The sequence below is a fragment of the Myxine glutinosa genome, chromosome 9 (assembly GCF_964187855.1).
Source record: "Myxine glutinosa chromosome 9, kmMyxGlut1.1, whole genome shotgun sequence".
Lineage (NCBI taxonomy): Eukaryota > Metazoa > Chordata > Myxini > Myxiniformes > Myxinidae > Myxine > Myxine glutinosa.
In genome coordinates, this window is record NC_136269.1 from 62,759,625 (window position 1) to 62,786,746 (window position 27,122).

At 46.0% G+C, this 27,122-nt stretch overlaps 1 protein-coding gene across 1 annotated transcript in view; it reads right to left on the minus strand.

Annotated features, from left to right (window-relative positions):
* Window positions 1–22,660, minus strand: part of LOC137435365 (two pore channel protein 2) — a 65,544-nt gene extending 42,884 nt beyond the window's left edge. Inside the window, exons 1-6 of the mRNA XM_068129084.2 lie at window positions 22,234–22,660; window positions 19,492–19,574; window positions 19,148–19,268; window positions 18,927–19,055; window positions 18,686–18,802; window positions 17,962–18,080 (exon numbers count right to left, since the gene is read on the minus strand). Of these exons, the coding sequence (XP_067985185.2) occupies window positions 17,962–18,080; window positions 18,686–18,802; window positions 18,927–19,055; window positions 19,148–19,268; window positions 19,492–19,574; window positions 22,234–22,413 (749 nt within the window). The 5' untranslated portion in view covers window positions 22,414–22,660. The remainder of the gene's footprint in view (window positions 1–17,961; window positions 18,081–18,685; window positions 18,803–18,926; window positions 19,056–19,147; window positions 19,269–19,491; window positions 19,575–22,233) is intronic.
* Window positions 22,661–27,122: the final 4,462 nt, after the last annotated feature.

Consider the following 27,122-nt stretch of genomic DNA (forward strand, 5'->3'; position numbering starts at 1 on the left):
CCTTCCTGCCAGCAATAACATCTCCGCTTGCAATGACCGCTCCTCTTGTACAGCATACTGTCAGCGCCTCGTTTGTGAGGTTGGTTGGGAGCACCACACACCACCCCATGTTAATTTGGGAGCACATACATGTGGCCTGCCCCAGAGACAACTGGGATCATTTTCTATGCAGAAGTCTCGCAGGGAGTGTGACGTTACGCTGAGGCAAGCCCAGACCATTGGGCACACCATGCTTGCCACAGAAGAGGCGGAGCATGAACCTTGCTCCAAGCAACCACGCCCACGAAGGCTACCAAACTCCACCCTTCCTGGGATGTATAAAGAGCAGAGCACTCTTGCTTCTGCGGTTTGGTCTGGTTTTCATGATAGCGGAATGGAGTAGAATGCCGCTGGAGCACTGAAGAACGAGCGTGACAAGTGGAACGGACACGGAGCGCAACGCCTGTGAGTGTTCAGAGAAGGAGACCCGACCAACCACACTGCTAAACAATAGCCCGTTCTGCAAGGTGACACTCAAATACCAATACCCCTTTCCTTACCTTTTCTGCGATTGGGATCAGCACAGGCACACGAGTCCATGGCAGGTGAGCCAGCACTGTCTCGATCACTCCCTTTGCTTGGGTGTGAAGCTGATTGGCACCATGTTTTCTTATCACAAATATGGTGTACAAGTAGTTATTTAGATGGGCAACATCAGCACTGTACCTCGTCTCTCCTGTACATTTTTACACCACAAGTTCCCCCTTTGTAGATTTAGCCACACCACAAATAAATGTAGGTCTGCTGTACTTTGTAAATAAAAACCCTCATTTTAATTTGCCACATACCATACCTTTCCCAACCCTTTTTGTAAATACACCCCAACACACGTTCTTCTGATCGACTTGTGATGTCTATCTTTTTGATCTAGCAAAGTCCGCAAAGTAGCCAGGAAGTTTTACCCCACTTGTTTTGCTCCAATCAAGTCAGCTCTGTACTTCTGTTCTGCAGCAATCAGAGTGCAGTGCTGAGTGCACGATCCCCGTTAGTTGGGCTGCGTCAGTCCCAGGTAAACAATGTTAGCTATGGGGACCCTGGAATATTTGGCCATGTGTTTGGCATTCTTGGTTGGTTCCAACCTGACGGGCTGCGGAGTTATCTGTGGCATGTCGGCCTGCGTCACCAGAGGTCGGGAGGGATTTGAGGGGTTTCCCCACGTGGCAAACCCCGAACCTCGATCCGTAACAATATATAAACTCCCATGTTCTTCCAGCCAAATAAAGCTGCATAAAGCAACCAAGAAAAGCTACACAAAATGAGCCCATTGCTGTTTCAAACCCTACCCAGGTTCCTCTACAGCTGCAGGCATTTACAAGTTACACATACATGAGAATCCCAATGCTACACCCTCCCCCCCCTGCCCCCCCCCTGCCCCCCCCGCCACTCCCTTCAACTGCTGGACTGGTATCTTCACTTAGTAAGTCATCAGCGACGGCGTAGACAGAAACGTTAACCAGCGAGGCTCCCAAGCATGCAGCACGTGCAATGTCAACAGCAGTTAACTCATAAATAACAAGCATTCTGAGTATTGCGCTGCAATACATGTCCCCTCCCGGCAGTCTGTCGTCCGGAAAACTGTTGGGGAAATTACCAACGGTTATTCACCCACAGGTTCTGAATCGTTCCCAATCGCTAATTACCTCAGGACGGGCTCACCTGTGATTCGCACTCGGGACTTCGATTTCTACACCTTGCAGACAGGTCAGCAGACGCACGAGAAAATTGTTGATAAAGTTGTTGATAAAGAACCTTTCGAGTCACTAAATATCAGTAATTTATTATATTTTCCGGTTCACGATCAATGATCGATGTGTGTATATATATATATATATATATATATATATATATATATATATATATATGTTGCTCGGCTTGGCTCCGCCCCTCCCAAAAGTGCGCGCTGTGTCGCGCTTTTGAAGTTCGCGAGACGAGGCTGAGGGCACGCGGTGCGGCTTGAGGAGAACTCTAGAATAAACAAGAAATATCCATTTAAAAAAAAAAAATTCGTTTAATTAACGATATCTGCCAAACCACGCGCCCTATCGCAAATTCCAAAAGGTCATTTTAGTAGACTGACATGCCGAACAGATCTGTGAAGTTTCCCCTCGATTGGATCAAAAATGAGGGAGCTCGGAGCTCGGTTTTAAAGGTTCATGCTTAAAAACGTCATAACTCTGAAACCATGTGACGCATGACGTCATGCTCGCTGACTTTTTTGTCGTCATGGGTATGCAATTCGGCCTGCAAAGTTTGGCCTCGATCTGTTCAGCCGTTGCAGAGAAAAATGGGTTTTCGTGTTTTCACGAAAAACAATATGGCGGCCGAACCACGTGACCTGTGACGTCATAATTACCATTAAAATATTCTTATAGACCGAGTCCCCCTACGGTGAAAATTTGATCTCAATCGGTCCTATTATTGCAGAGAAAATCTTTTTTTAAAGGAAATTAAAACTTAAAATGGCACTGAGTTAAGGATCATCAGAATTATCAGAATTCCCAAAGTTCAAAGTGCCATAACTTTGTCAAAAATGATCGAAACGTCGTGAAGTTCGAACTTGATCTGTAACTTATCATGAGGAAACCATGTACCAAGTTTGAAATCATTAGCATTAAGAGTGTAGAAAAAAAAGTCCGGAAAACTGTTCTTTGTGTGACGGACTGACGGACTGACAGACTGACAGACTGACGGACGGAGGGACGGCGTGCAAACCTATAGTCCCCTCCGGTGTACACCGGTAGGGGACTAATAAGATCCAATCATGTCTCTCACCCATAATTTAATATATGTGTGTATATGTATATATATGTATATGTTCCACTGGGCTGTTGTAAATTAGTTTGCAATAAAGCGTGGAACATCTGACAGCAGATCGACAGGGACCCGTGGAAATTCCTCAGGGTGTTTTGGGTCTAAATGATCTTTAGGGATCTTAAGACATATAGTCACATGACTAAATGGACGGACAGCTTCACCAACTGTGTTTTTCGGTTTTATATATTTCGATAAACAGTTAGATATTGACAGATTGAGTATTATTATTGTTATTTTAGTTCTTGTTGTGCAAATCAATGGCTGAGCATATACACCACATACAACAACAACAACAACAACATGCATTTTAAGGCCATTTTCCCTGCTGGAGCGGGGGTTAGCCTTGCGGTCCCCATGACAATCTTCTCCATTTTGCCCTATTTTCTACATCTCCCCTTGTTAACCCCCTTGCCCGCATTTCTTCTTCCATCACCTTTAGCCAAGTCTTTCTCGGTCTTCCCCGTCCTCTACTTCCTTCTACATTTATTTCCATCACTCTTCTCAACCAGTCACTTACATCCTTCCTCAACACATGACCAAACCATCTCAACCTGTTTCTCTTCACAGCATCAATCACAGGCTCTATTCCCATTATCTTTTGCAATTCATCATTTGTCTTCCTCTCTCTCAACGATACTCCGCACATCGACCAAACAATTCGCATTTCCACCCTTTCCAGCCTTCGTTGCTGCTCTTTGTTCATCACCCATGTCTCACTCCCATAAATCATAACACTTCTCACACATGCAGCATACACCTTTCCCTTCAGCTCAGTTCATGAAACTTCTTCCATGCACATGTCACTCCAGCAACCGTTGCCAAGTCTAATCCACCTTCTCCATTCAGCATGTCTCCTAGGTAGCAAAATGTTTTCACACCTTCCAGCTTCACACCTTCTCCAAGATCCAACTCAACATTTCCTCCATCTGCAGCTCCCTCTGTGCACACCTTACACTTGAATGTAGCTGCCACACTGGTTAATGACCCTCTCAGACCACTACATTTTTGATGAACCCACTCAGCGCACATGCGCAACAAAAATGAATATAACTCGATATTGCACGAACAACAATTTTGAACCTCCTCATGCACCATCTGGACCAAAGAGCCTTTAAATGAGGTATCATTCAGCATTGTACATGTTGTAGTTACGACGTTTACCCCGATCAGATGCAATCAGGCAACTTGCATGATATATATATATGTATATATACATATATATGTATTGTTACATATTTATGGGAATGTATGTGAATTCCTATTCAGGTCTTTGCTTATCAATGTGTAGTCGATTAAGGGTTGTTGTGGTTGGAGGGTCAGGAGCCCTTCTGGAAAAAGAGACCGGAAACGGAAGAAGAAACACACGAGGTCAAGAGAAGCGACGAGGATTCTTCTTCCTCGCCCCGCTCCGACCAGAGGTGGGATCGATATTGAGCCGCGTGGAAAAAGCGGCGTTCCCAAGCCCGTCTGGCGAGAGGAGTTACCGGGACGTGTACCTACCCGGTGGACACGTCAAGTTGCCATGGGGCCGTGCACCGACCCAGCGTCTGGCACCGTTCGCGGCACCGTCTACAAAGACGCGTACGGGTCGCACGTTGGGGCCTAACACGCGTTGCAAGCGGCGTGTGGCTTTTGCTTGCTTTACAGTACCCGCTTCGCGTGGCCACGAGGGGGCTGCAGCCGTGGTTCTCGGTACGATACATGCCCGGTGGAAACACGTCCACCCGGGGTTCGTTCAACCGCCCGAGTGCGGCGAAGCCGACCATCATCTTGGTCAGGAGGGGCCCAGAGACATTGTGAGGGACAGAGACCAACGGGGGTCGTGAGTACAAAAGGGGACACACATATATAAGATGGCCATCTTAATCATCTAGGGGATTGATTGTGGATTGTGAATTGTTGATGGTGGATTGCTCGGGGAATATATCCTTGATTGTAGCATTGAAATAGTATGGTATCATTACCATTGAAATATATCATTGAAACTCAGTTTTCTCTTGGGTGGAATTCATATGGATTGCGTGGCGAAAGCGCATATATAATACAACTTTCTGGCGAAGTTCCTCTCACGGTCCGGGGGTCACCGCGACCAGGTAGTCACCGAGGGGACCACGTAACAGAATTGGGGGCTCGTCCAAATTACGATTTGCGGATTCGCAATTGGGTCTACGTCTGGGATCTAAAATTGTATAACATAATAAAATAATAGTTTTTATTAATTAAAATTAATTAATTAATTATTAATTGGTAAATTTTTGAGAAATTGTGGTAAAGTCTTGGGGTGAAGGTTAACAGGTGTTAACGATAGTCACCATGGCGTTTGTTGCACAGAACTTTGCGGTAACACCTAGTGAGGCACAGTTCCGAGCGTTACTAAAAGCGGACCTCTTGAAATTGGCCAAACATTTTAACTTGGAGGTCCGAACTAATTTGAGGAAGGCAGAGTTGCAGACCACGGTGATACAGTCTATGGTTGGAGTAGGAACATGGGACGAGTTAGCCTGGCAGTGGCTACCTGAAGAACCAGAAGACGTTGAGCTCCGGAAACTGGAGTTGCAATTACGGAGCCAGGAACGGATTAAAGAAGAAGAAAGGAAAGCAGAAGAGAGGAGAGAAGAGAAACAAGCAGAGGAAAGGAGAGTGGAACGAGAACTCCAGGAAAGGTTAAAAGAAGAAGAAAGGAAAGCAGAAAAGGAAAGAGCAGAAGAAGAAAGGAAAGCAGAAAAGGAAAGAGCAGAAGAAGAAAGGAAAGCAGAAAAGGAAAGAGCAGAAGAAGAAAGGAAAGCAGAAGAGAGGAGAGAAGAGAAACAAGCAGAGGAAAGGAGAGTGGAACGAGAACTCCAGGAAAGGTTAGCAGAAGAAGAAAGGAAAGCAGAAAAGGAAAGAGCAGAAGAAGAAAGGAAAGCAGAAAAGGAAAGAGCAGAAGAAGAAAGGAAAGCAGAAGAGAGGAGAGAAGAGAAACAAGCAGAGGAGAGGAGAGCTGCAAGGGAACTCGAAGCAGAGGAGAGAAAAGCAGAAAGGGAATTAAAGGAACGTGACATGGAGCTTCGGCAGGAAATTAAATTCAAGGAGCTGGAGTTAATGAGAGAACGGGGAGAGGTACCACCCTTGCTGACGGGGTCGACACCTAACCAGAAAACCTGGGATGTGGGCAGACATGTGAGGCTGGTTCCACCGTTCAGTGAAAAGGAAGTCGCGAAATTTTTTCCACACTTTGAGAAAGTGGCTCGACAATTAAACTGGCCGGAGGAGGCCTGGACCATACTAGTGCAAAGTGTGCTGGTGGGAAAAGCTCAAGAGATTTATTCGGCGCTACCAATGGACCAATGTGCAGATTATGAGGTACTGAAGAAACACATCCTCAAAGCCTATGAGTTGGTGCCGGAAGCTTACAGGCAAAAATTCAGGAATGCCAGGAAGAGGGAGAGTGAGACCCATGTGGAGTTTGCCAGAGTGAAAGAAAACATGTTTGATCGGTGGTGTGAGTCAAAAGGAGTCGGGAAAGACTTCGAAACATTGCGTGACTTGATCCTGGTGGAGGAATTTCAACAGTGTGTCCACGAGGACATCAAAGTGTACCTGCAGGAAAAGAAAGTACCGAAGTTGTGGGACGCAGCCACCCTGGCAGATGATTATGCCTTAACCCACCGGATAGGGGTCCACTAACCTAACTCCTCGCCTAGATCTCCGCAGGGGAGGTGGGGAACAGCAGGTGCGGAGAACGACAATACATGGCGGCGGCCTCGAGAGGATTATGGGGACAACGCGGATACCCCACCTGTTCGAAATCAGAGGGCTGCGGGCCCAAGACAAACTTATTTTTCAGGGGGCCCGAGGCAGACCACGAGTTTTTCCTCCGGGCCTACTTGCGCTTTTTGCAAGAAACCTGGACACTTGATGTCCAGTTGTTACCTCATGATAAGGGAAGACCCAGAGCGGAGTCCGACTAGTACGACTCCAAATGCAATGGCCATTGTGAGAAATCGCCATCAAAAGGGTTACCAATCATTTATTTCAGAGGGGTTTGTGTCACTGGATGGAGCCTCGACTAACCGGAGACCGGTTAGGATATTGAGGGACACAGGAGCACATCAATCTTTAATGCTTGAAGGCATTTTGCCATGGTCCGAGGAGACAGCAACGGGGGATAGTGTTCGTTTACAGGGGATCGGGGGCGGTGTTAGTGCTCCCCTTCAGGTCATCCATTTGGAGTCCGATTTGGTGTCAGGACCGGTCACCGTCGGTTTACAAGCCACACTTCCTGTAGAGGGTGTATCTGTGGTTATCGGGAATGATTTGGCCGGGGGTCAAGTTTATGGTAACCTGAGGGTTGGTAAAGAGCCCAGCAGGGAATATAACCACACCAGCTCGGGATGGCGACAAAAGTACCAAGTTATTTGTAGGGGGACTGAACTTCAAAACAGAGGAAGAAGTTCTGACCTCTGTCTTCAACAGATATGGGCCGCTGGTGGAAGTGCGGTTGGTAAGAGACAGGGAAACGCAACAGTCAAGAGGGTTCGGCTTTGTCACGTTTGCAAGCACAAAAGACGCCAGAGAGGCAGAGAAGAATTGGAATGGCAAGGATTTGGAGGGTCGGACCATAACAGTAGGGAAGGCATTTCGTAGGCGTCGAGAGGTCTACAGGAGAGGACAACTGGGCGGTAGTTTTGGTGGTGGCCGCAATCAATATTATTATGGAGGCTCCCTGAGTTACGGCAGCTCCCGAAGGAAGGATTGTCAAAGTAGTGGCCGAGAAGGAGACCGCTATTCATGGGACTACAGTGACAAGCGGTCCCACCATAATCATTAGGGAAGTTCGGAAAAGTAGAAGCACTGAATGCAGCGGAGCCGCCGAGCCAAGATTCCTACACGGATTAACCGTGAACGCCACGTTCCTAAAGGCGTCCATGTAGTGAACTTTCATGCACGGACTAACCGTGAACTCCACGTTCCTCAAGGCATCCATGTAGAGAACTTTCCTGCACGGACTAACCGTGAACTCCACGTTCCTAAAGGCATCCATGTAGTGAATACTCGGCTTGGGCTCCCGGAAAAAGTGCTATCGAGTTGCTTAACTTTGGATCTTTGATCAACCCCTTAACCTTCATTCACAAGAAACTGACAGTCGAAGTCAGAGGGTCATGAGATGGAGTTTGGCTTGGCAGGAGTCCAACGGGAAATTGAACATGTAAAGGGCAGGGACAATGTCGTTGCTGGTGCTTTGTCCAGAGTGAATTACCTTTGAAAATCTCTGGGGGTTTGGTGAAATTTTGTTGCTTTAATATTAAGTGATAACTGTGCCCGGGGGGAACTGATAATGTGGGGGGGGGTTGAGTTATCTGGTTTGTTTATCCAAGTTGGCCGGTAAAGAAAGTTTTCGCTGGGTTCAAACTTTCTTTCTTGAAGGGGGGGAGTGTTACATATTTATGGGAATGTATGTGAATTCCTATTCAGGTCTTTGCTTATCAATGTGTAGTCGATTAAGGGTTGTTGTGGTTGGAGGGTCAGGAGCCCTTCTGGAAAAAGAGACCGGAAACGGAAGAAGAAACACACGAGGTCAAGAGAAGCGACGAGGATTCTTCTTCCTCGCCCCGCTCCGACCAGAGGTGGGATCGATATTGAGCCGCGTGGAAAAAGCGGCGTTCCCAAGCCCGTCTGGCGAGAGGAGTTACCGGGACGTGTACCTACCCGGTGGACACGTCAAGTTGCCGTGGGGCCGTGCACCGACCCAGCGTCTGGCACCGTTCGCGGCACCGTCTACAAAGACGCGTACGGGTCGCACGTTGGGGCCTAACACGCGTTGCAAGCGGCGTGTGGCTTTTGCTTGCTTTACAGTACCCGCTTCGCGTGGCCACGAGGGGGCTGCAGCCGTGGTTCTCGGTACGATACATGCCCGGTGGAAACACGTCCACCCGGGGTTCGTTCAACCGCCCGAGTGCGGCGAAGCCGACCATCATCTTGGTCAGGAGGGGCCCAGAGACATTGTGAGGGACAGAGACCAACGGGGGTCGTGAGTACAAAAGGGGACACACATATATAAGATGGCCATCTTAATCATCTAGGGGATTGATTGTGGATTGTGAATTGTTGATGGTGGATTGCTCGGGGAATATATCCTTGATTGTAGCATTGAAATTGTATGGTATCATTACCATTGAAATATATCATTGAAACTCAGTTTTCTCTTGGGTGGAATTCATATGGATTGCGTGGCGAAAGCGCATATATAATACAACTTTCTGGCGAAGTTCCTCTCACGGTCCGGGGGTCACCGCGACCAGGTAGTCACCGAGGGGACCACGTAACAGTATATATACATATATATGTATATATACATATATATATATATACATATATATATATACATATATATATATATATACATATATATATATACATATATATATATACATATATATATACACATATATATATACACATATATATATACATATATACATATATATATATACATATACATATATATATATATATATATATATATATATATATATATATATATATATATATATATACATATATATATACATATACATATATATATATATACATATACATATACATATACATATATATATATATATACATATACATATATATATATATATATATACATATACATATATATATATATATATATATATTGTTGCGAATATGGAATTTGGCCTCCATATCCGCTTGTAAATATTCCCCTATTTTCTCCAATACTCCCCAACTTTCCCCAATCCCCCATTCCCTAGTCCCATTGCATGTAAATAACAATCAGTAGAGCCGACCTTCCCCTTATTCCCCCATTAAATGTCGTGCCCAGGTCCACCGCACCACACGTAGACAACTTTCGGACATCTTCCTAGTTATTCTTAGTCTATGTCAGTTAAGGCCTCGTTTCCATTAATTATGACTCTTCGTTGCACCAGAATGTGATTATATGGCATCAGTAGTGAGTTTAGGACCTTTCCCATACCTCCTCCCATCTTCTTCCCCGTCTACAACAACAGAGGGGCACGGCGCTGCGCGGGGGGGAGTGTGCGTCCTCCCACCGGCTCGGTTCGCCGCCATCGACAATGCGCTCCAGACGATGCGCTCCAGACCATGCGCTCCACGGGGTTACCACGAAGGGGCTCCTTGTCAGCTCCTCGTCAAGGGCGGAGCCTGGTAAACCCCCCCGCACGCACCCAATGAGAAGCAACGTGCCGATTCCACGAGGCGGAGCTAACGAGCCGAGGGCGTGTCACTCCCCGCCGGATATACGCGGCCACGTAGCGGACGTGACGTGAGATGCGCCCCCAGCTGGAGAAAGAACGTTGCCTTGCCTACGACCGCTGAGAGGAAGAGAACCCGCCTGAGAAAGAACGTCACCTCTGAGCGCTGCGACGAGACCTCCCCGCATCTCTGGACCGGACCGGGTCGATTCTAACCTTTGAGCACAGGTGCACCTGGAGCCATCGCTACCCGCCTGTCCTTTCCATCAACCCCCGTGTGAGTCAGCCGTTGTCCCGTTTGCCTGTCGTCTGTTGGGGAATAATATAAGATTGTGTCTAAGTGCTTGTCTTTCTATGTTGTACCTCTAGCCCCTGTAATCTAACCTTTTCCGTAACGAATATAATCTCCTCCGGAGGTCTTGAGAACCGTATCCCTGGTGTCGTCATTTTATAACCCAGCCGGGTGTCTTCTTTTTCTTATTGAGCCAGCGTGGCGCGGCTTCGTCAACGTCGAGTATAATCGGTAACTTGTGCAGACGTGGTCATACCAAAACCGCTCGGTAAACCAACATCTAAGCCACGTCTGTAACAATTGGTTGTCAGGAGTTGGATTCGAACCTGGGACTAAATTTATTTAGCCCAAATTTTGGACACCAATTGTGTTAGTACGGTAACAATTGGTTGTCAGGAGTTGGATTCGAACCTGGGACTAAATTTATTTAGCCCAAATTTTGGACACCAATTGTGTTAGTACGGTAACAATTGGTGTCGAGGAGTGAGATTCGGACCCGGGACTAAATTAGTTAGGCCCAAATTTTGGGAGGGAAAATCGAGCCGGAGCGCGTACGGTGCTCGACCAAATCGATCCGGAGCGCGGTCCCGCGGTTACTGCGCTCGACGAAATTATAACGGCGAAATTTCGAATTTGTGTTACGAAACTCGAATTTTGAAAGTCGCGCCATGGCGGATCAAGACGGCTGGGGTCCGGTAGGGGAGAGTGAAGCAGGGTCGGTCCAGGACCAAATTGAGGGACATGAGGGACATGAGGAGAGCGAAACAGCGAGGGTAGCAGGCACGCAAAATGGCACCTCGCAAGAGCGCGCGGTAGCCGAGCCCGCTGTATCAACGGGCTTTAACATGCAGCCGATTGACATACAGGCCCTCATTGCGCAGCTACAGGCAGCTGTACAGATGAGTATGGGGAGCCAAATTGAGCGATTGGGTGAGCGGTTGGGGAACCGGATGGATGCTCAGAGTGAGCAATTGGGGGTAATGGGGAACCGGATGGATGCTCAGAGTGAGCAAATGAGGGTTGATAGTGGGCGATTAGAGGGCCAAATGGGGGTAATGAGGGACGAAGCGAGGGGTACTGGGGAGGAGTTAGACAACGGGATAAAAGAAGTGAAAAATGGGTTAATGGGGGTAGAAAATAGAATGGCTGCCCAGGAGAATCAGATAGAGGGAGTGAAAAATGGGTTAGAGGGGTTAGAAAACAGTATGGAAGGCAAATTGAGGGACATGAGGGACCAAGCGGAAAGGGAAGTTAAACAAATGGAGCAGCAGATAGAGGGGGTCAGAATGGGGGTAGAAACCAAACTGGATGCTCACAGGGAGGAAATGGAGCAGATGAGGGTGGCATCTGGGCAGGAGATGCAAGTGATGGGAGAAGAGATCAGAAGAGGTGTGAGTGAGGAGGTCGGAGGAGTGCGCGAGGAGGTGAGGCACTGTAAGGAGCACATGGAGAAGGAGGTGAGAAAGGGGACTGTAAAGTTACAAGGGGGCATAGAGGTCCTGACGCAGGAGGTGGAACAGCTGACGGAGGGACAAAAAGGACTAACGGAGCAGGTTCAAAGGAACACTGCGGTATTAGGAGGGTTGAAAGCGACACAAAACGACATAAAAAACGACTTGATAGCGACAAAGAGGGAATGTCAGATGGTACGTGAGGGACTGACAACGAGGTTGGACGAGGTGATAGAGGTAATGGAGACGAAGGACCGGCAGGTGAGGACGCACCTGGAAACGGTCAAGGTAGCCTTAGAGGATGAGCTTGAGGAGACGTACCGGGGAATAAAAGAGGTGAAGCACAAATTAGAAGAAGTGGAAGAAGGGATGAGCGAAATTAAGAAGCGACGGAGAGGGGATAAGAAAGAGATAAAAGAGGAGATAAAAGAATTGGTCCAAAGTCTGTGTTTGGATCGTGATGATGTGCTCATTAACCGGATGAGGGATTCGCAGGTGATGGAGGAGAAGCGAAGAGGAAGAGGACCCGGTGTAAGTGGTGACCAATATGGTCGTGCGTATGATGCGCCAGGGGATTTAAGAAGCTTGGGGGTCGAGATAGACCCGGGTGTTCGTGAAAGGCCGTTGGTGAGGTGTGTGACAGGTCTGGTGTGCGAAAGAGGAGGTGTGCGAGAAAGTCCGACTCTGGGGTGTGGGAGGAAAAAGTGCGTGCCAAGGAGTGAGTGTGCTGGCGAGAGTGAGTCGGTCGTAGCGCGTGTGCGAGGGAGCACGTGGAAGCGCGGTGTGGTGAGTGTTACAGAGGGTGTGACCGGAGAGTGTGCGCAAGAGTGTGCGCGAGAAAGGTGTGTGACGGACAGGTGCATGAGGAAAGAGTGCGCTGTCAAGAGTAAGGGTGAGTGCGCTGTCAAGAATGGAGGTGAGAGTAGTGAGAGTGACAAGGAGAGTGAGCTGGTTGTGACAGGTGAGCGAGGATGTACACCTGGGATGGAAGGATGCACACCTGGAATGGTAGAGCGTGAGTGGGAATGCACGCTGGAGTTGGTGGTGAGGCACATGGTTGGGTGTGCGAATGAGGGCACACCTGTGATTGTCACAGAGGAGGTGACCGAGGAGGGGGCGCGAAGCGGTGTATTGGTGAGGTGTGCGAGCAACGAATGTGTGCCAAAATGTTCGGTGGTCAGGTGTGTGACCAAGGCTGTGAGTGGAATGAGTGTACCTGGGTGTGTAAGGAAAGGTACGAGGAGCATGGGCACGGCTGGATGTGTGAGCAAGGAACGGGCTGCGGGGTGTAAGCATGCAGGTGAAGCATCGACGTTACACGGGTTAGAGGTTAGAGCGACTTTTAGCCGAAGCGGGCCCTCGGTGCGTGCCGGGCCTCGCTTTGAACGGCCGCGTCCGTGCTCCACTAGGCGGAGCTGGCAGCCCGATAGAAAGGGTCGTCATGGCGACCACTTTTTGGTGAGACGTGCCGGCAGGTCGAGATCGGGACATTGGATGGCTCCACGCCGAGGTGGTGCGTGGGATCTCGGCCCGGGTAAGCCCCCGTCCCTGCCCCGAATGCCGGACGCATCCAGCCGCCGGCACAAAACAACCAGCATTCATGGCTTGGCTGTACGAAGCCGGGCTGTAGATGTGAATTGGCGCACCGAGAGTACCTAATAAGTAGACGGGTGATGGTGATAGTGATAGTAGTGATTTGATACAAAATTTAGAAAAGTGAATAGAATTGGCACTAAATGGAAAATTTTTGATTGTTGGATTTGGACGAACAAAATTTATAGTGAGAGACCCCCGATGTGGTGGGATGGCAAATCCACCATCCCTCACAGTGGGGGGCAAAGGAGCACTAGATTATGGGGTGTATGGCAGTGAAAACTAGCCCGGGTGGGTTAGGATATGGTGTGTAGGGATCTAGAAGATGACAGTAGGTAACGTTAAGTTTAGTTAGTGACTGATACCTGTAGTGGGGACGCAGGTAGATTAGGGTGGATGATAATGACGTGGGAGCGCAATAGTTTAAAAGGGACGACTGGGAAGCGCAAGTTTCAGAAGGGAGTAGCTAGCTGAGATGATGCCGTGTGTGTGAGAATTGAACAGGTGTGATTGCACAGGTGTGCAACTGGACAGGTGTGTGGAGCAGTGTATGAGTAGTGAGTGTTGTGGATCAGCGCGAATGCGCTTGGGGAGAGAAGGGTGCAGGTGGCACCAGGTGTGAGAGCACAGGTGTGCAAGTACAGGTGTGTGGAGAGAGTTGGAGTAAGTGGTACGGAGTGGTGTGCATGGTGCGAAGGTGTGGATGGGGGAAGAGTGGACCCCTTTCACGAGTACCCGGGGCGGGTAGTGTAAGTGTTAGGTAGAGGGTACAGGTAAATTGTGGTTGGATATTGGCATTTGTGGTGCGGGTGAAAGAATGGTACATGGATGGGTGCATTAGTGTTGTGGAAATGGCTGGGCGTGTAGCCTGTTAGTGTGTGTAGTTGGTTGGGCACTCCACCACTGTGAGGATGTCGGCCAGGTGAGGCCGCAGGTGGGCTCTGGGAGCCGGTAGAGTTGTGGATGGGGCCCGAGGATCCGGAGGACGGACCCGGGTAGCCCAGTGCCAGAGAGGGCACCGAGTGGGGAGAGTGCCAGAGGGCCTTCCCCAGGTAGTTAGGTTAGGGCAAGGAGCAGGTAAGCTCGGAGGCAACTGCAGTGGTGGAGGTGTGCAGGTGGGTAGACCCGCTGGGAGAGGTACACGCCACAGCCCAGAAATTGTGCGAGGGCACCGGGAGATGAATCGGGGGAGTGAGACCCCAAATTGAAAAGCACCACAGTTTGGCCAATGGGAATTGGTTTTTAGAACCCATAGTGTAAGAGGGCCAATGGTTTGGCCGGAGAAAGACCCCGGGTAGTGTAAAGTTGTTAAAGTCATTTAGGAGATAGTTAGGATTGATGAACCTGTCGCACCATACGCAGCCACTTACCTGTGGTGATGATGAGGACTCCACACCTGTGTTTTCTTTGTTCTGTGTGCAGGAAATGAGAATTGCTGTGTGGATTGGTGAGACGCATCACGACGTGGATGAGACATTGGGGTGATTCCATCTCTCCCTCCTTAGGAGGGACTGATGATGAATTGGTGATAGCAAATTATGATGTTGAGTTGGAGATGGCAAATTTTGATGAGAGTTGAAAATGGCAAATTTGATTGGTTAGGAGGGAGAGAAGACGAATTTGGTATATGGGAGGAACGGGGAAGACAGTAGGGATGTTTGTTGATTTGTAAAGTAGATGTTTATGGGTAGTGTTGTGTTTTGTGGATACAGTAAGGGGTAAGGGAGGGGCCATGTAGGTTACCTGGTGGGGGGGGGGGGCGTACGATAGGAACGTACCTGTCTCACCTGGTTCCCATGTGCCCCCAGTGTGCATCACCTTACATTGCGTGCACTTTTGCGCCCTTACCACCTTACTCACTTGTCTTTTCTTTTGTTTTCTTTTGTCTCCCACCTCCGAGGATCTGGCTTGGGGTAGAGAGAGAGGAGAGAGAGGTGCTGGCTGCGCAGTTGTGGGCCTGCACTTTCGCTGTTTGCTGCCGGGATCGATACACCATATGGACCGCAATGTTTGTGGCCACCCACAATGGACCGCAGTTCGTTTGCGGCCAAGCACCACCCGGGGATGGACCTATGGGTCAACGTGGCACCTATGCCATACAGGTGAACCACTTTTAGTTAACACCAAGTGCACCACAAGAAGAGCAAGAGACACCTGCAGGGTTAGGGGTTGTCGAATTTATTTTTATTCCAATGAACAATGGTGACTGCACCGATTGGTGGTGGGGTGGTGCTTGTGATGCTGGGAAAGGGTGCTCTGCACGTTATTAAAGGCCGTCGGCCACAGAGCACTCGTGGGTTGGTGTATCGATGCTGGCCAGCGCGCTCTCTCTATGCATAACATCTGCATGTGTTCCTCCAAAAACAGGTCCTGGATCGTAGTGTAGATATCAGCGTAATCTTGTAAATAATGCTCCCTACCGGCTGTATGTTTAGTTTGCGAATTCTTTCCGGATTCGGTTATCCTGTGGGTGTGTTTCTGTGAGGAGAAGGGTGCAACGTCGCAGGGGGACATATTTACTCATTTGTGAATATCTGTAAAACTGTCGCACTCAGGGTAGAGTTAATAGTAGAGGGAACTACATTGCGTGCCACACTAAAGTAGGTAAAAATTTATCGGGTCGGGACGCCCCGAGGGTAGAGAAGGGTGCAATGTTGCGAATATGGAATTTGGCCTCCATATCCGCTTGTAAATATTCCCCTATTTTCTCCAATACTCCCCAACTTTCCCAATCCCCATTCCCTAGTCCCATTGCATGTAAATAACAATCAGTAGAGCCGACCTTCCCCTTATTCCCCCATTAAATGTCGTGCCCAGGTCCACCGCACCACACGTAGACAACTTTCGGACATCTTCCTAGTTATTCTTAGTCTATGTCAGTTAAGGCCTCGTTTCCATTAATTATGACTCTTCGTTGCACCAGAATGTGATTATATGGCATCAGTAGTGAGTTTAGGACCTTTCCCATACCTCCTCCCATCTTCTTCCCCGTCTACAACAACAGAGGGGCACGGCGCTGCGCGGGGGGGAGTGTGCGTCCTCCCACCGGCTCGGTTCGCCGCCATCGACAATGCGCTCCAGACGATGCGCTCCAGACCATGCGCTCCACGGGGTTACCACGAAGGGGCTCCTTGTCAGCTCCTCGTCAAGGGCGGAGCCTGGTAAACCCCCCCGCACGCACCCAATGAGAAGCAACGTGCCGATTCCACGAGGCGGAGCTAACGAGCCGAGGGCGTGTCACTCCCCGCCGGATATACGCGGCCACGTAGCGGACGTGACGTGAGATGCGCCCCCAGCTGGAGAAAGAACGTTGCCTTGCCTACGACCGCTGAGAGGAAGAGAACCCGCCTGAGAAAGAACGTCACCTCTGAGCGCTGCGACGAGACCTCCCCGCATCTCTGGACCGGACCGGGTCGATTCTAACCTTTGAGCACAGGTGCACCTGGAGCCATCGCTACCCGCCTGTCCTTTCCATCAACCCCCGTGTGAGTCAGCCGTTGTCCCGTTTGCCTGTCGTCTGTTGGGGAATAATATAAGATTGTGTCTAAGTGCTTGTCTTTCTATGTTGTACCTCTAGCCCCTGTAATCTAACCTTTTCCGTAACGAATATAATCTCCTCCGGAGGTCTTGAGAACCGTATCCCTGGTGTCGTCATTTTATAACCCAGCCGGGTGTCTTCTTTTTCTTATTGAGCCAGCGTGGCGCGGCTTCGTCAACGTCGAGTATAATCGGTAACTTGTGCAGACGTGGTCATACCAAAACCGCTCGGTAAACCAACATCTAAGCCACGTCTGTAACAATATATACATATACATATATATATATATATACATATACATATACATATATATATATACATATACATATACATATATATATATATACATATACATATACATATACATATATATATATATATACATATACATATATATATATATATATATATATATACATATACATATATATATATATATATATATATATATACATATACATATATATATATATATATATATATATATACATATACATATATATATATATATATATATATATATACATATACATATATATATATATATATATATATATATATATATATATATATATACATATACATATATATATATATATATATATATATATATACATATATATATATATACATATACATATATATATATATACACATATACATATATATATATATATATACATATATATATATATATACATATATATATATATATACATATACATATATATATATATATATATATTTACATATACATATATATATATATATATATATATATTTACATATACATATATATATATATATATTTACATATACATATATATATTTACATATACATATATATATATATATATATATATATATATATATATATATATATATATATATATATATATATATATTCAACACTTATTAAACCGGGCATGTATCGTACCGAGAACATTCAACAACTTATTAAACGTTCAAGTTTTCACCAACATAGCGAGTGCAGAAATCGTGCAAACTAACTGGTTTCCAAAGAGTTTGAGTGCCAGTAATGAGAAGGTTGCGATGCTGAAGAGGAAGAGGATAAAGACACTTAGGATTCCAAGCAATGTTCTGCGGATGTTGCAAAATGCTCGACGCAGCTGTGGGAAGAGGGTGAGGGGAGAGGGTGGAAGAAAATGGTTTAATGGAACTGCCATGATGCCAAACAAATACATTTTATAAGAAAAATAAAGTAATGTGACAAAAGTTTTTTTTAGCAACATGCTCCAGTTACATCCTGATGCACATGCACACCTCCTAAGCTGTCCAGCCTGAGTTCGAATCCCGACCCTGATATAAACTGTCATCCCTGTGATTCATCAATGTGTGTGCCATTCATCGGATGGACAATAAACTGGGCATCTTGTCTCCCGGCATTACTTGGTGAACGTTAAAGATCCCACAGTCTTTCTTTCGTGAAGAGTAGACGAGCTATCACCAGCACCCTGAACAAAACTACAAATTCCTGTCCTAACTACGACTGGAAAGTGGATGGCTTGAGAACTTTGGGTCCTGAGTTTGAGTCCCTGTCATTCCGTTGAGCATGTTCTTCCACTACGCAACTTGGTAAACAAAGATAGATTGGAAAGAAGGAAGGGGCAATAAACCAATATAATAAAAAGTTCCATATTACAGAAACCAGAAAAATCAAGAGAAAAACCCTGGTGTGCACAATATCTATTTATTTTTTTATTATAACTCAAACCTGGCGACTCTCGCTGAAGTTGATTGCAAAGATAGGTCGTAACACACGGGACCACCTGATGTCCCAATGTCCTTCAACAGTCAAGACCAGGTAAACCACCATGTCAATAGCAGTCACCTGTTGGAAGAGATATGACAACATTTGAATCAGCAAGCATCTCGAGGTTAGACAAGCCAGCAAACACAAGCCATCAAACCGAGCATGTAATTCAATCCAGAAAGTTAGAAAAGGTACAACATACAATGACTGCCACGACAACGCAGATGTTCTTGCCATCTCTCCAAAACACTCGACGTTCGGTGAACATGCCGAGATGCACCAGCCGACCAGTAAAAGCCACAAGGCACAATAACTCCACCAACATGCTGGCCTGCATTCCCAAACAAACAATTGGAAATTTATTCACTCCCAAACCCAATCCCACCCCCTCAAAGGTAATTCCATTTCATCAGAAGATCTTACCCAGAATGGCCACTCCAGGCCAGGTATAGCTGGTGACTCGACCAAGGCCAACGCCAGATCCAATATAAGGAACAGGTACATGGGGAACTTCGTGACCCATTTTGTGTAAAAGTGATAACACCTGCAAAATAAATTGTTCACAAGTTCTACAATTCATTTCACAACTAAAATAATTTTCATTAATACCAATGTGCATTTGCATAAGTTCAAAAAGTTACGACATCACAATTAAGATTAATACAAAATATCACAAATATTCTTGGAGACATGAGGTAAAAGATTTCCTTTTTGCAAGGTTTTCTTTTATCAACAATTGGAAGCTTGTAATATCGAGCAAGGCTTACCAGATGGCATTCTCTCCTGTTTGAAATGGAATGTTTCTGGCATATTGAGCATCAGAGACATATGCTGCAGCAAGTTGAAAGGCCTGCACAAAAAAAAAATTACACAATATGCACTTATGAACTTCCTTGCAACTACAGATGCAAAAACAGATCTTTGCACCTACAGATCAATCAGCCTGCTCCCAATTATCAGCAAAGTCATGGAATCCATCATTGCTTCGGATATGAAATCTTTCCTCTTCTCCAATGGCTTGATCTCTGATCATCAATTTGGTTTCAGACCAGGTCACTCTACTCTGGACATGCTGCTTCTGCTGTCTCAACAATGGATGGAGGTCCTCAATGCCAAACAGGAAATCAGAGCTGTCTCCCTCGACATATCACGTGCCTTCGATACGGTCTGGCACCCCGATCTGCTCACCAAACTCTCCTCTTATGGTATCCATGGAAACCTAAATGCATGGCTCACATACTTCCTCTCCGGTCGGTCGCAGTCAACATATGGCCCTGAATGGTATTCTCTCATCTCCTCTTCCTGTTCAGGCTGGAGTTCCCCAAGGCAGTGTTCTGGGCCCTGTGCTTTTTTTCTAGTCTTCATCAATGATCTCTCCGACTCTCTGAAAAATCCTCTCTTTCTCTTTGCTGATGACTCCACTCTCTGCCGCTCCATATCTCAACCCTCAGATCGGCAGTCTGCAGCCTCCTCACTCTCTGCAGACCTGGACAAAATCAGACTGGTCAAACAAGTGGAACATGTCTTTCAATCCTGACAAATCTCACACCCTCACTTTCTCTCCAAAAAGACCGACTGGACAACCCTCCCATCCACTTTCTGAATAATCCTCTCGAAGAAGTTCTGTCACTAAATATTTTGGGTCTCACTATCTGCCATGATCTTTCCTGGGAAAACCACATTCCCAAGCTGGCCTTCAAAGCCAGTCGCCGACTGGGCATCCGCCGTCATGCGAAGTCCTTCCTTGGCACCTCTGATCTCCTCACCACATACAAGGCTTTCATCCGCAGCTTGATGGAATACTGCTCTCTCTCTCCTCTGGGTTGGTGCTCCTGCTTCACACCTAGCTCGGCTTCACGCTGTTGAAACCAAAGCTTTCAGAATCATTGGAACCTCCCATGATGAAGCCGATTATGAGGGCCTTTCTATGTCTCACCACAGGCAGGTTAGTGGTCTTTCTGGCTTCTACAGTCTCCTCGCCGGCCTAGCTCCCCCTGCTCTGTCCCCCTAATATTCCTTCAGAACGTACAAAATCTGCCAGCAACCCTCTTCTGGTGAAACTGCCAAAATCAACTCGCTGCTCGCCTTCGCTCCTTCATTCAATCTCTGGAACAAACTCCCACACTCTCTTCAATCCCACTCCTCCCTCCAGGTCTTTAAAACAGCTGTTCACCCCCATCTCTCATCTTCCCCCATCCAAAACCTTGATCTTTTCTACCCCCCGTTAATACACCCCAAATCCACCTTTTTTTTAATCCCGTTTTCTCTTCTGAATGTCCTAATAGTGTCCATTTATTTTATACCCTGTCTGTATGAGCGGTCTGTATGTCTGTATGTCTGTATGAGCGGTGTATGAGCATGTCTGTATGTCTGTATACGCCCTTCGCACCCCCCCCCCCCACCCCCGCCCCTGGTCCGCTTCCTTTCAACGATCCACGGATGTCCCTGTTCTCTACTGTTGTTGTGCTTCCCTCTCTCCTCCTTTTGTCTCCCACTCCCTTTATGTTTTATGTTTGTTTATAGTTTTGCGTGTTTTATGTGTTGGCTCTCACACTAGCCTCAACTTTATATGCAAAAAAAAAAAAAAAAAAAAAAAAAAAAAAAAAAAAAAAAAAAAAAAAAAAAAAAATCAGGGGTTGCATATTGGGTCATGGTTGCTTTTGAGGTCAAAAGGTCAAGGTCACCTAAAAGTCAAAAATTTTTTTTTTACCGTTTTTCGTTATGAACACCAAGGTGACAGCTTAAAGCTGGTCGAGATTGGAACGCAGGGAAGACAGCCAGTTCAAAAGATGAGTGCACATACCTGCAGGCTGTCCTGCCCGCTCATACAAATGATCATTACAAACAACTGCCCATTCATGAGCAAGCAATTACTAATTACTCATTTGGTTCATTACCTCTGCCACCTAAGGATTACGGAGGTTATGTTGTTACCCATGTCTGTCTGTGAGCAGGATCTCAAACAGTTGTAGACGGATTCAGAAGAAATTTGGTGGACAGGTTGGGTGTGTGGCAAGGACAAATTGATTAGATTTTGCTGAATATATCCACATCTGATAAAATTCGTTAAAGTGAATCGAGAGCATTGAGAGACAGGCCCAAAACTAAATATATACATAATTACATATACATACATATATATATATCAAAAAGTTATGGACGGATTCAGACAAAAGTTGGTGGATGAGTTGGGTAAATGAGGAAGAGGCCGATTCGATTTTGGAGACTCAGCCCATCACAATCAGTGGTCTCCAAAACGTAAATTGTCGAGCCAGGTGGAGGTGTGCGCTCTGCCGAGTGCCATCGTCGTCGTTTTCTGCAAACTTGCAGCCTCATGTGAAACGTGCAGGTCAAAGCACAAAAACAACACAAATCATTTCCTGTCCGAGTTGTACAACCGATCTGTGTTTGTTCCAACGAAAACAACCATCGGCGGCCGCAGTGCAAAGCAAAGACTGAAAATTCCACGATTCGATCGAAAGTGAAATAATATTTAAAAAACATCGCACCTGGTCTCCTGGTTTGGTGGTGGTTCGATCCAAAGTTGTGAGGATCTTACCAGGAGTGTGCTCCGATCGGACCTCTTGCTGCCAATCCTCCTCATTCTTCCTCCTCTTCCTCTTTTCCTCCTCTTCCTCTTCTTCACCTTCCTTTACTCTCACCTCCTCAACCACCGCCGAGTTGCTCATTTGCTCTTGTCCGGTGATCAACAATCAATGAATAGATTTCCCAATTGACAGCGATCGGCGTCAGGATTAGTCCCTCGAATCTGACACTTTAGACTTACAAATGCAAAAACAAATTCCACCTCAAACCTCCGAGCCAGACGGCGAAGTATTTGGACTTTGTAGGAAAATTCTCAACAAAAAGGGGGAAAAAAACCCTCACACAAACAGCTCGACCTCGCGTCACGTCAGGCCACGCCCCCTCCACGTCACGAGATTCACGCAGTTCCCGCAGTTCTGGAATTCCGCGCGCTTTGCTCCAATGAGTATCGATTAATCAATTAACAACAGGAACTCGATCATCGCAAAGATAGAGCAGGAGCTCGCAGGACACAGGAGGAGACCATTTGGCCCATCAAGGTAGTGGTGTGCGGTGCATCAAGGTGTGCGCCTCATTAACTCCAGGTGAATTCAATCTGCCGGTGTTTAATGGTCTATTTCACGAGGACGTGCAGGAGCAGGCTCGAGGATATTTAACATTGGATTTTTATTTTACGTTATTTTCTTTTAGCGGAGGGCTCGGTGACGAGGAATGAACAAACATTGGGAGCACGTTCACTATTTGACGAGATCTTCACACAGACGTCACAAACACCAACCTGAATTACCGAACAGTCCACCTGCCAATGTCTATTAGTAAGGGCATTTTATGAGATATTTCACAAATCTGTTAACTAAATTGTTACCAAAAAATTTCTTCACCAATATGTTTGTAAAGGTGTGTAATAACATGTGTTAAAATGTTGAAGTTCAACTCCCGTGGGAAACCCAGAAAAAAAGCTGTTGAATTCGGGTACCGAAAAATTATTTTCGAGAATTATTATTTTTTTAAATCGGCCCTTAAGTAACTTATGAGGGGTCAAATAAGGGTTTTTCATGATTCTGAGTTGATTGTTAACATTTATATTTTCGCTTTTACATTTACACACAAAGTAGCTTTTATTTCACATACATATATAATACTCAAGAGTTATTTCTCATTCACAATGTCAGAAGTTTCAACAGTCATTGTCTATGTCTTCTTCAGACTCAACAACATCATGACTGCAGTTTCTGCATGTAATGCCATTACAGACTCCACAGGCCGAGATGCACGTGACCCCATTCTTCTTGCAGCTGCATCGCCGGTTGCTGCAATCTCCATGACAATTACAGCTCGTGAACTGCAATAGCTCCTCAGGAGCCGTGGGGTCCAGTGTTGGAACTGGCTCATACCCATGCACACCTATTGTCCGTCCATAGTCACTGGGGTTCAGAGACATGCTCTGTAGAAGGATCCAGTCCCGGGTCTGCAGGTAGGCACGGAGTGAATGTTGTGCAGCTGCACCCTCTGTTGGAGGTAGAGTCTCTGGTTTGATCACTCCTGCCGCTGCCTTCCTTGAGAACATGTTGTACCGAATTTCAGAGTGTTGAAGTGGTGAAGTGGTGGTGTTGAGGTCATTAGGGTCTCCTTCAATAACTGGGAGGAACTCGATCTGTGTGCTCTGCTTTGCATCATTAGCATGGATTCTCTTCATCCAGCCATTCCAGTTGGAGTGTGGGAACTCAGGATCGTTGGCTTTGATCACCCACCCCGCTGCCCAGAGTGTGTCACCTGGAGTGAGGAGTGGCTGATCATGAGCCAGGGAGGAGGAAAGCTCAGCGAGGGGGAGAAACATGATCGCGTTCGTTCCTATCTGTTTCCTGTTCGTAAATGGAATAATCTTTACTTCAGTTCCTCTCAGGATCTTAGCTTTGTCGAGTGCCTTCAACTTCACCCGGGGGAAAGCTGCTGTTGTCTGTGGATCTGGCAAAGGTGGTGCCGGAGAGGTGACTTCGATCCAACCCATTGAGTGAAAGGGAGTGTTTCCATGAATAGAGACAATGTTTAAATCTATATTGTCTCCAACAAACTGAGTGACTGCATTGTTTGTTTCCCCAACCTCCATAAAGACCACCTGATCATTACTTGACAATTCACTTTCACTGGCTGGCACTTTGGCTGTCATCACTGATTGATCCTCAAGCGCAGCATCAACCGCAACCTCATCATTGATCTGTTCATCGGTTTCCTCCACAATGGTGTCAAGAGTGCCAGAAGTATCTGGAACATCATCTCCACTCCTACTATTAAGGAAGCAGTATTTGTAGTTTTGTGTCTCCGTGTAAGACTCAGTGTATCCCAGCCGGTGGAACTTGTTGAGCATCCATTTTGACCCAAATCTATGATCAAGTTGTATGGCAAGCCCCATTTGGTGTGGCAATACTCCAGACCGAGGTCGACAGGCCTTAATAAAATTCTGTCCCCAAATGGCAACTCTTTCGTCTGTCTTGACAATCGGTCTCAAGAACATCTGAAGGCTTGCAGGAACAAGTGTCAGCTGACTATCGATGTCAGTCATACTGTGTGTGGTGGGGTATGACTTTGGACCTAAATCAATCAAGGCAATATCATTGGATATGAACTTGAGTGCCGTCTTTATGATCTGAGTCTTCTCATCTCCATGGTCAAGATTAGCATGATGCGCTCGCAGAATATTGTCGGTGCCATCTTTGAGACAGAGTACATCTGCCCTTCTTCCCTGTGTTGTGAAATACAAGGTGTCTTCGTATTTCTCTAGAAGTTTTATCTTTAGCCAATGCTTTGAATAAGAAAGGCTCTTCTCTGGTGACTGATCAAACTCCTGCAGCTTTTCATGGACTTGGTCCATGTTCATTACCCCATGCTCTAATTCTGAGTCTAACCATTCGCAGAATTCAATAAAAACTGCCTCTCGCTCCTCATCAATACTCCTCTGTCCTTTCTTCCTTTTTCCTTCCTCATCAGTCTTGGACAAACTGTCACCTCTCGCAAACATAAGTTTGCATCGCAAATGGTACAGTGTTTCTTCTGCTACCAAGTCGTTGATCCCTTCCAGGCGTCCAGTGACTTCAGTGCCCCAGTCATCCCCGCGACTCCGTGCTGTCTTCAGCAAGCTTGCCTTCAGTGTATCTGCAGTCAAATTATCTGGCACTCTGTATTTCTTTCTAGCTTGTGCTGGATTATTTTTGTAGAGCTGGGCTGGTTGGTTGCAAAGAATGCATACATCCTTATACAGGAGGTCAACTGACTGTGATCTTCTAGAACTGCAGCCAGTTGATGAACTGAACTCACAAGTAGTGCGTCTTCTCTTCAACTTTGATGACTCTTTCTCTGCCTTTGATGCTTGAGCTGACTTCTTGGTGGTTGCAACAAAGTTGTTGTACAGATCATTTTTACACTTCTGGTGGTACCTCAGTTTTCCTTCCTTTTGAGCCTCCTTCATACGTTCCACAACAGTAACATTTTCGACAGTTTCTGCTTGTTTCAATAAAGTTGAGTATCCCTTTGGAGTTGCCTGTATGAGCCTTTCAGCTGGTGTATCCGAGCGTGCACAGATGAAGCAATTGAGCACAGGTGGAGTAACGTCTTCATCCATATTGCTAGACTCCATGTCCTGCAAAGTAGAAAATGAGATATATTTAGAAATTATTTTTCCACAAAGGAGTGTCTGTGGTGAAATATAAATGTTAACAATCAACTCAGAATCATGAAAAACCCTTATTTGACCCCTCATAAGTTACTTAAGGGCCGATTAAAAAAAATAAAAATTCTCGAAAATAATTTTTCGGTACCCGAATTCAACAGCTTTTTTTCTGGGTTTCCCACGGGAGTTGACCTTCAACATTTTAACACATGTTATTACACACCTTTACAAACATATTGGTGAAGAAATTTTTTGGTAACAATTTAGTTAACAGATTTTCATATGTTTCCCTTACTATATGTACCTCTGTATCCCCAATGCCTATAACGAGGTACCGTAAAATGGGGGTGAATAGGGACACAAACTGAAAAAAAGTTCGGAAATTTTTTTTCGCTGAAAATTGATAACCATACTGATTTGTTGATATTTGGGTTGAAAGTGTTCTCTTGTTTTGTAAAAAGCAACTTTTAGTCCCTATTAACCCCATATATGGGTTAAATAGGAATAAATAGGATTTTTATGGCTGTCCCTATTCACCCCGTTTTACGGGTGAATAGGGACAGTCACTAATACAAAAAAATAATAATCAAGAAATAGGGACAGTTTGGAGAAACCTTTTGTCCCATATTTTTTTCATTGGCACCGTGGTTTATATTATGGGTGCATATTATGTGCATCCATCTGAGCTATCAATTTAGCAATAAGTTGGAAACTCAGGATTGTTTCTTGATTATTATTTTTTTGTATTAGTGACTGTCCCTATTCACCCATAAAACGGGGTTAATATGGACAGCCATAAAAATCCTATTTATTCCTATTGAACCCATATATGGGGTTAATAGGGACTATAAGTTGCTTTTTAAAAAAAACAAGAGAACACTTTCAACCCAAATATCAACAAATCAGTATGGTTATCAATTTTCAGTGAAAAAGTTTTCCGAACTTTATTTCAGTTTGTGTCCCTATTCACCTTGCTGTCCCTATTCACCCCCATTTTACGGTACGTAGTTATCCATTTGCAGGTTAAATCTATCGACCGTATGTTCTGTCGCTACTGCACGTCCACCTTCCACACTACATTTACCTTTTGTTTCCATGGAGACCATTCCAATGCATTTACTCTGTGCGAAAGACTTGCCAATTACTAACGTCAAAACTCTTCTTCTTTATTGGTAGACTGTGAACACT